The following is a 10690-nucleotide window of genomic DNA, read 5'->3' as shown; positions in this document are numbered from 1 at the left end:
TTTCTATTGGATCTACAATGAAATGTGTTGGCGCACGTTGGTTGGAGGTGCCAGGCAGCGGTGTAAATGTGTGTGCGTATGGACATCGATGAGTGGAATATGTTGTACGAGGGTATAATGCAAATGTTTGCCACAGAAGGTGTTACTTGTTCCTTTTGTGCCCATCAGTAACTCAGAAAAAGTAGCAGGTCAGCTAAATGTTAGATTTTCATTCTTGCTTCTAGTCTATGAGACACCCTTCATTTTACAAGGGAAAGGAGCTTAATTAGCCACATTGTTGATTAAGTTCTCCAAGAACATAAATATCGATGTTGAGTAATATTTTGAACATGGGTCTCTGCATTAAAACATTTTGCCCCGGTTGTATCATGTGAGATTATGGATTGGTTGTTTGGAGCAGTAGGAGGAGTGACGTGATGGACCTAATAGAACAGAATCGTCCAGTGTGTGTGGACAGCAGAGCTCATTTTCTCTCTCGTTTTCTGGGTCAAAACAATCTGCCAGATCTGAGGTGACATCTCTGGATACCAGGCCTATGACACACACACAATTTGGAAGCATGCAAAAAATATATAATTTACGTGTATTTACAACCATGAGTATTATGAGGAGCTCCTACTATTTCGGAGCAGGACCACATAACCATCATAATAAATAATGAATCGTCCCATTCCTTTCAATTTGAAAAGAGCCGGTCTCCCTATATTCTGTACGATGTAAGACATTAAAAAATAAAGCCCTGAGCCAATCACATCCCACAATAATTTGCAGTGAAGTATTATTGTAGCCACATTGGTGCTAGTTACATTACAGTACTTTCTTTCCTAGACAGTGATACAATTTAATGAGAGTTCTTTATATATATAATAACTTTCAAAACCAGCCATGAAGAAGCAACGTCAGGATTAGAGAGCCCTCCACATGTTTGGAAGAGATGTCATTGATAATTTATCAGTATTTCCATCCAGAAATCTGTCTTCGTGAGATCTTGATTCAGTCCTTTCTTTAAATCGAAGGTCAGTGCATGGTGATTCTTATTAATCCTGCGTTTCTATGGGAAATGGAGAATTGGACAACCAAGACTGGATTACAAGATCCTAATTGCACGTAGCTGTGGGTGTGAAAGATAATCTGTATACACCATTAATACATGTAATATATTTGAATAGGCAGAGCAGAAAACATTTATACAATATTTTACCTGAAAAAAATACATGTAGGTGAACTGTCCTGTGTACAGAATATTAAGATGCCGATTATATATTATATTTACAGAACAGTCGAGACCTTGAGAGCTCTTTAACAGCCGGCTGTTTACCTTTAGAGACTCCGGTAAAGGTTACAGAAATGAGGTGCCCGTCCAGGAACAGACGGAAGAACAACCAGATTCTTTATTGAATTTTGGGACCATAAGCAGATTTCTGGAGACAGATCTTAGGGATTGGTGCTGTGTACAGTAGGGGCGAGAAGTCTGCTCGGATAATTGGGTGAAAGAGAAAATTCAATGCATGCTAAAGTGAAACTATAACAAACAACAAAATAAGTGACTTTAGGTAATATTGGTGATGTAATAATAAATGCTACTGATAAGTTCTTGGGTTGATCTGCAGATCTCAAATCACGGATTTCTTCCATTTGTGAGGATAATTCTTCGGTGGATGTTGAGACGCACAGTGACTCCCAAGTTCTATATTGTGGTTTATTCAATTGATATTTTGTGTGAACTAATATGGTATATAATGTGGTAATGACAGTATAAAGTATGGGTATACAATAATATATATCCATACATACCTCACAATATTAATTACAATTTCCTTTTTATTAATGTACAAATAAAATGAACAATGTCCTTCCTTCATTTACTTTAATTGTACATGGATACAAATGATATATTAATTAATATTGTTGAGGTATGTATGGATATACATTATTGCACTCCCATACTTTATAACAGTCATTATCCCATTATATACCATATAATTAAGGGAAAAAGTTAATCATGTAAAAATGATACATTTATCAATATTATAGCAAGGTTAGCATTGGCTTTTGGTAACGCACTGGAAAATCTCCGTTAATAGCGCTGGTTTAATAATGCGCCTTAAAGTTTGACCAATGCTCATGTGCTGTGTATTGGAGAACGCGCCTCTGAGACATGAAAATCTCCGTTAATAGCGCCGCTACCATTACAAACAGACGTTATTTTTGCATCTCAGGTTTGAGGATCCCCGTTAATAAGAAGAAAAATAACGTTATTAGTTCAAAATTACCGGATCTCTGAGGATGTGCCCCTAAGTGAGCAAAGATTTTATAAGAACCATCGTTCAGTTCAGTTATCACAGAACCTGCACCCCTTACAGCAGAGACACAAATATATATTTATTTTATCAAATCAATACATCTAAAACCATATAGCCATTTCACGTATGCGTATATTGGAAGCAATGTGTCAATGAGATTGTTGGTAATTGTTGTAACATCATAAATCCAAATAATTATAAAAAAAAAATCCCCCTCCTACTTTCTGCAAATAATTTTTCAATCTTTGACACATATAATACTAGTACCTTTTGTTTTTAGGAAAGTGAGATTTTAGATAACTTTGACTTTGGGCGTCTATTTGTCTTTTATAAAAACACCACTGCTGCTAAGAATCTTATTAAAACCGAACGACAAGCTATGGAAATATAGCAATAGAATATTCAAAAATATTAAAAACTCTATTTTTGAACATTTTCACAACATAAAACGTATTGTGAGTTATACTAGAAATGTAGTATTTTAATGTTGCCCAAGTAGTTCTGATAAGACAGCGACGTAGCTTGTGAAATGAAGGTGGCACAATATGGTATATACTGTAAAAAGCTACTCCATGTTATTCCTAGAACACACCGATGGCAACGTTCTGCAATCACCTTGATACATTCTCTGCATGATGTATTAAGGCCGCTGCTGCCCATTACCAGAACCATGCGAGCGGTCTGCCTTGGTCTGAGATGACCCATGACTTGATGAATGTTGGGCCTGCCCCGGCACTCAGACGGACCAGGCAGGAAAATAAATCATTCTATGAGGAGATTGCCCCTTTGATGTCACTTTTGGAGCTTTGCACAGAGCCCTGTGACTGTCATTTTCACCAAGTGACACAGTCACTCACAAACAAAGAAGGAAGGAAGGAAGGAAGGAAAGGGAAGGAAGGAAAGGGAAGGAAGGAAGAAAGAAAGAAAGGAAGGAAGGAAGGAAGGAAGGAAGGAAGGAAGGAAGGAAGGAAGGAAAGGGAAGGAAGGAAGGAAGGAAGGAAGGAAAGGGAAGGAAGGAAGGAAGGAAAGGGAAGGAAGGAAAGGGAAGGAAGGAAGGAAGGAAAGGGAAGGAAGGAAGGAAAGGGAAGGAAGGAAAGGGAAGGAAGGAAATGGAAGGAAGGAAGGAAGGAAAGGGAAGGAAAGGGAAGGAAGGAAGAAAGAAAGAAAGGAAGGAAGGAAGGAAGGAAAGGGAAGGAAGGAAAGGGAAGGAAGGAAAGAAGGAAGGAAAGAAAGGGAAGGAAGGAAAGGGAAGGAAGGAAAGGGAAGGAAGGAAAGGGAAGGAAGGAAAGGAAAGGGAAGGAAGGAAAGGGAAGGAAGGAAAGGGAAGGAAGGAAGGAAGGAAAGAAGGAAGGAAGGAAAGGGAAGGAAGGAAGGAAAGGGAAGGAAGGAAGGAAAGGGAAGGAAGGAAAGGGAAGGAAGGAAGGAAGGAAGGAAGGAAGGAAAGGGAAGGAAGGAAGGAAGGAAGGAAAGGGAAGGAAGGAAAGGGAAGGAAGGAAGGTCGCCCAAATCCATGTGTCCCTGAAAGTTCGGAAATTAGAAACGCGTCCCATATTATATTCCTGTCAGTAGAACACAGTTTTTAGCCAGAGCGTGTACTTCTGACTTTCAGGGTTATACATGCACACAAAAACTACAATAATAACACAGTACCTTGGCATTTATGAAGTGCTTCGTTCAGGATAATTACATGTACATGTTCTAGTAGTCACAGCTCAATCAAATGCAATTATATAAAACAATATTTTCATGGCATTCAAACTATTGATTTAGAATAAACGAGTCCGCCTGGCTGGGAACAGGACTTTCTGGGCTTCCAATAAATAAATAGCGTATGTGAACGGGGTCAGAGGTCAGAACTTTGCTTTGTACATTTCATGCTGGAGTGTCACAGGGCGATAAAGTGGCACATCTTTATCCGAGAGACGAGCCACCCCAAAGTTTCACAAACAAATACAAGATTAGCTGCCAGCATTAAACAATGGTTATAATGACACAGTAAGAGGGATTGAGTTTGGGTTAGTATTAACGGTAACAGTCGTTAGTAATGATTTGGAAATGATATGCAAATTAGCCAATATCATAACATTACATGTCCACTAAAGTTCGTTAACGCAGGGACTTATGTTGGGTCATACCTAAACTTGGCATCACTGGCAGCTGGACTAAGTTAGGATTTACCAACATATTGTTATTTCCCTCTCCTTTCTTTCACAACTTAAAGAGTTAAAGATCTATTTCAGGCTCTGCTTCAGAGTAACGCCGCGACATGCATAATCTGCCAATAACCTGTAACTGTGCAACGTTATGCTACAGAAGTGGGACATTAGGCTATATCAGGAGATTTCCAGCGGCCGCTGGTTTCGCATATACATATGTACTTAGTTTTGGGGATACAGATTAACATTAGGGAACATACTGTAGCATTCGTTCCGGATTTAGATCACGATCCGTTATGAGCCCGGATCTAACAGAGCTATGCGGATCTAACAGAGCTTTTGGATCTAACAGAGCTTTGTGGATGTAACCCTAAGGCCAGGTCCATAGTGCCTTCGCCCGTGCGGAGGCGTGCGCGGCCGTGACGTCACCCGCTTGAAGCGGTGCTTTTTTTGCCATAGTACGCGCGTCACGGAGCTAGTTTGCCCTCATTGGGCGAACCACTCACGTGACCGGCCTGTCACGCCAAGAAATCAGTTTGAACTGATTTCTTGCGCAACGCGCGCCCCCTCCCGCTTCTGCCCGCACGCCGCATGGATGCGAACACTGCAATGAGGCAGTGTTTTCTCAGCCGCACGGTCTGCGGTACCATGGCCCCAGCCTTAGAGTTTCATGATTTAGGCCCAGATTCACAAAAGGGTGCAAAGCAAAAGCACATCTTTACTCAAATGAATAGCAATAAACGTGTTAAAGTTTAGCACCATTTGTGAATCTGGTCCTTATTCTATACTCACCAACGCGATCGTTTAAGGCGCTTTCGGATGAAAATTCACACTGACGTTTATATGGTCCAAACAGCCAAGTAAATAGAGCCTATATATAGAGCTAAATATTTAATCTTCACCAAAAAGGTAGCGATTACGCTCATAACTGCCCCTTGTAAAAATGAGCAGAAGAGAAAGAAGAAAAGTAAAAAATATTGCATTTCTCAAACGTTTATTTAATACACTTTCAAACCAATTTTAAATGTTATTATGAGTTTGAAATTTAAATCTTCATGTCATAATAAAAAGGATATAAAAATAACCAAAATAAAAGAGAATATTTACATATAAAATATAATAGCACCTTTTTCTTAAAAATAGAACATCACATTGTAGCTTGTATATTTCCTGAAACAAACCTTGTTTAATGACGCATCGGTCGTGTAAACATATTATAAATCGACAGTGTAAAGCCTAAAATAATCCTAAATTCTCTAAACATTATGGCCCAGATCCACGTAAGGGTGTTAAGCGTGAGCGTGCCTCAGCTACCGAGCCTGAGCGCGCCTCAGCTCCCAGCGTGCCTCAGCTCCCAGCATGAGCGCGCCTCAGCTCCCAGCGTGCCTCAGCTACCGAGCGTGAGCGTGCCTCAGCTCCCAGCGTGAGCGCGCCTTAGCTCCCAGCCATATGAAGCAGTGGATCTGGGTTTAGGATTCATATTGAGCAAGCTATGCTATTCCGTGGAACACATCCTGCACTTGAGATTATGGCATCGCACGGATTACTAAAGAGACTTCCTTGTTAACGAGTCTCAGACTGCATGAGGCTCTCAGGACACGCAATTAATTTACACTAAAATGTGTCGTCGGGTGAATTTGGCCACTATAAGGCTTGTTATATAGTCCTCGCTGCTGCACGTGCGGGCGCGCGCCCAGCGTTGCGCGTGCACATGGTGTTCGCGTTTAGTTGCTAGGTTGCAAGTGGTGACGCGCGTGGTTAGGGGTCGTGACTCTAACATCACAGTGTTAGGCTGCGCTGTGATTGGTTTGTGGCGCAGCAGCAGCGTGAAAATACAATTTTATTGTATTTTCCCTGGTCTGCCGCGCCACCGCTCACGGGCGTCCCAAGTATAAGTATAAACGTCTGGCTAACACAGCCAATTATAATTGACGCACGCACGGTAGCGCACACGCACGCACTTTATTACACGCCTAATGCAATAATAGCACCAGGTGCGTTCTCGTTCGGTGGCTTTCAGGAAAAAGTGACGGAAGGTCCTCGCCCATTACTCGCTAGGACGGAAACTAGTGGGACGTGGAGAGGTTTAGCACAGCACACGTATGGCCAGATAGAGCAGTCGTGGAAAAATTTGGGACAATGTAGACTCGTAGTGGAGGTGTTTCTCCACCCCCCTTCCCCTGCCCCTCCCCCCCTCCCCCCCGCACCCTCAAGTTTTTTGTGTTTACTGAATTGTATGGATAACATTGTATCATTGTTGATTGAAAAAATAAACATTGAAAGTTACAAAAAAAATGCATCTTGTCCATAAATCTGAAGGTCGGGGATGGAAGGAATATAAAGCATTCTGGAAGGAAGCCATTTTAATTGTGACCTATAAAAACAAACAACACATTTCTGTTTTCCCTCGTGCACCTATAGGGTGCACGTCCCATATTCAAATGCCAGGTAGTGAGTGTGTTGGTTTGCGAGCACGCGCCCTGTCTGACAGTAAGAGGCAGTATGGATTGGATACGGTAACACAGAACTCAGGCTGATACTTTGCAAAGTCTCCTAATACAGAGGGGCTCTTTCTCTGACACGTGGCGCTGTGCGGAGATATTCTGTTTATCTGCCATTTCCCACCTGGAGACCTCGCCGTTGAGATGCAAGTTTGGAATCCTGCCACGCTGGGAATACAGAGGAAAGCTGTTCATGAAGGAGGCCACAGTTCTGTCCGCCACGTGGACATCCAGCTGGAATAGAAGCTACAGTGTGGATACTACTGTGCAATAGGAAATCCACTAAGGATCTCCACCTCTCACTGCTAACCCGCTGTAGCTGCATCAACATACAGAGTAACCCTTTCCCTGCAGTGCCTTCCTTGTATTTAGCATGCTGAGGTATAAAGCAGCAGTGAGTATGTGGCACAAAGTTTAACGCTTCTGTTACTTAGAGTTTCAGACCTTGTCCTTCAAGGGAAAAACACGGTATCTTTTTAGAGCGCTCAAACAAAACACTACTTCTGAATTCATCAGCCGATTGCTGCCATGAGAAATTAATATACAGTATTAATATGAGGTATAGAGCAACAATGGTGACATGTTAGACTGGAAGTAGTATATTAAGATACTATGGGGGTTATTGATGAAAGTGCAATGGTGCCAATCAGGGCACTAGTGCATGGAAACGTGTGTTTTTCGCACTTTAATGAATAGTCCCCCAGGTATCAGTATCCAGGGAGTGAAAGAATCATATATTCAGTAAAATGTGGCCTTATGGAAACATCAGAGGGGAATCGCCTGAAAGAAATGTCCTCAACACAGCAGAAAAAGTGTGTTAAAAAGAGGCATGTGAGATTAGCAGCACCTGACCTGGACAAACCAGGGATCATCATGCAAATACCCCTTTAGCGATTAAAATGTCCTCCATCGTCTTTATTTTTGCAGATTTAAATGCACCTTTATATGAACAACAGTTTTCTCTTGATCAATAACATTTGCCAACCCTAAATCAAGTAACTAAAGTTAGGACAGACGTCTCCCTTGATGGGCGGAAGAACGACATACTGTAATCATCTGATCAATAAAGCTGCTGTCACACTTCCAAATGATACAATCCCATCTTTGATTTCCCAGCATTCATTAAAGGAAAGTCTGACACGGCTGAAACGCACGCTCATTGATTTCTGTAACAAGTAGGTGTTTGATCCCTGGAGAAAATAATGCTGTATGTTTGATGGCAAAATCAATTTCCTCCTTGGGGAGCAACACCATCACCTTTGACCTGCAATCATGTCCAAGCAAGAGTCTATTAAGGACGCACTGACAGCCAGCATCTCTCATACATCAAGGCTGAAATAGTGAGAGTGACTGCACAGTACAAACAGCTGCAGCTTCTGGGTTAATGGCACCCACCTGTCTCCTGTCTCACTTAGCAACTCCCATTGCAGCTGCAGTAAATGGGAAGCCCTTCACCATGTAATTACTTCTCTGCTGCAGCAGCTCTTATTTCAAATTGTAAGATATGTTTACACACTTTGCAAATATAGCCCTGAAAACCTAAAAAATGGCAGCAAGAACCGTAGGTGCAAAACATTTTGTGGGAGTCCCGTTCGAGGCACTACTGATTTGCAGATTTAAAAACCTGAAACAGTCTGGGGTTGTCTAAAAAAAAAAGGGGGGGGGAGGGGGTGGGTGCAGCCAATCAGGGTTTTAAATCCTTTATAAGAATAATAATGGGTACATTGCCATCTGTCTCTATAAAAATCACCAATCTCGTACAGATATAGCAGAGAATGCGTGTGCGCGTTAGTGGGGTGACCAGCACGTTAGTGGGGTAACCAGCACGTTAGTGGGGTGACCAGCACGTTAGTGGGGTGACCAGCACGCGTTCCGCACCAGGGTGACAGGGGAAGAGAATTCTGAATGTTTCCTTGACCTATAAAATAGAAATCTCAAAAACATTGAAATCTTTTAACACTTCGGGCTTCTCCCCTCATGCGCCCACCTCCAGGCACGGGGTCTTCATTAAACGGCGACAGAACCGTGCACTGCGCGCTGGCACGAAAACGCCGTCTGACTTCAAGGGCAGCTTCTGTGCCATAGCACCCCGATGGGCACTATCGCAGTTTAATGACCGATTTGTAGAACTGTAATGGGGAGGAATCTCCTGCAGGCTGTTACTATATGCAGGGAAGGGATCTCCTGCAGGCAGTTACTATATGCAGGGAAGGGATCTCCTGCAGGCTGTTACTATATGCAGGAAGGGAGTTGGAAGATGTGGGCACAGAAACTCCGCACATACAGATCACGTTGGCTCATGTTTATAGTCATTGTCCTGGGTGCGTTGTTCACAGCCCTCACAACACAGAAAATTGATTCTTTTTTTAATCTTTTTATTCTTATTTCTAGAATATATTATACTAGCGCTTTTTACCCTAATGAAATAAGATTTATGTGTAGTTTAAATACGTACAAATGACACAAATAGCACTTTAGGAGGTTGGGAGAAGTGGTGGGGAGTGGGACCAAAGTCTTCTGATTACATGAATGTTCATAGCGTCTTCAACCGTCCCCGTCACAAACTGTAGGGAGCGGTGTCCTGCATATTATGTCACAAACTGCAGGGAGCTGTGTCCTGCATATTATGTCACAAACTGCAGGGACCTGTGTCCTGCATATTATTTCTTGTGGTAGAAATGGCTTTCTTCCAGACTGCAAATGCATCCTCTGGTGGTATACAAAGGTATAACTTGTAATCTACAACTCTGCAATAAATTTCTTTGCAATTAGGGATATAAACTGCAGGACAATAGCAATGTATATATCTACGTATAAATCTACGTATATATCTACGTAACGAGTGATGCTCTTTTTTTTATGAAATGGAGAAGTCTATTTGAGCTTTCATCTTCCATGATGATGGGCTAAAAAAACTGTGTCAAATATATCCAACTGTAAAAAAATAACATTTCTTAGATTTGACACACACAATTAAAGGACTATATGGTGTTACTACACTTGGAACCAGTTTGCTTGATACATATCCCTATAGCCTAGATTTGCATATGTTTCATTTTATAGTCACAAATGGGGACACAAGTCTGTTTGGCAAAGAGATTCCTCATTCTTCTGTCTGTGCCAGTATCATTGTGAGTAGTGACAGCCCAACGGGAGTATATTCTGGCCAAGGTTACTGTTCAAGGCGTCAGGATGGAAGCATTGCTATTTTTAACTCATTTTATAACAAAAGACTCCAAACTTCTTGTGTTTCCCTGGGAAACCGAAGCTCCGAACTCCGGGTTCAGGTGGTCCACAGTTAGGACGTGGGAAGGCGATTGGGTATCTGACACTACCATCATCCAGCCATCCGGCATCACAGCGATCCAGGTTAATGAATTTCCATGCGGCAAAGAGCTGTCCGACCTTTGCCATTTCCGCCCCATCCTGCTGACACGCGGATTTGCCTTCTGCATAATCTAACTTGTCAGGGTGCTCAAGGTAGTAAACTTTTCCTGCAGGAACAAGTAGAAAGAATACATTCCAGCATATCAGTGCTTTGTAATTTAATCCAGAGTGAATACCGTATATTGCAACCGTAAAAGTTAACAGCCGGAACAATGAAATAAAAAACACATAGAACAAAACTTCTCAGAGGTCCAAGAAGAAACTGATAATCCCTGAAGAGGCTATGTCCGAGATTTTGGCCACTGCTTTAAATAATGAAGGATAGACATAGTGCAAGATTTAG

At 41.9% G+C, this 10690-nt stretch overlaps 1 protein-coding gene across 3 annotated transcripts in view; it reads right to left on the bottom strand.

Annotated features, from left to right (window-relative positions):
• Positions 1–7854: 7854 nt before the first annotated feature.
• Positions 7855–10690, bottom strand: part of HAPLN3 (hyaluronan and proteoglycan link protein 3) — a 38082-nt gene continuing 35246 nt past the window's right edge. For all 3 annotated transcript variants that reach the window (XM_075575186.1, XM_075575185.1, XM_075575184.1), the window contains one exon: positions 7855–10454. In XM_075575186.1, coding sequence (XP_075431301.1) covers positions 10171–10454 — 284 coding nt within the window. In that variant the 3' untranslated portion in view covers positions 7855–10170. The remainder of the gene's footprint in view (positions 10455–10690) is intronic.

This window comes from Ascaphus truei, chromosome 18 (assembly GCF_040206685.1).
Source record: "Ascaphus truei isolate aAscTru1 chromosome 18, aAscTru1.hap1, whole genome shotgun sequence".
In the NCBI taxonomy this organism is placed as follows: domain Eukaryota; kingdom Metazoa; phylum Chordata; class Amphibia; order Anura; family Ascaphidae; genus Ascaphus; species Ascaphus truei.
The sequence above is the reverse complement of the archived record's forward strand: the minus strand, read 5'-3'. Positions and strand labels throughout refer to the sequence as shown.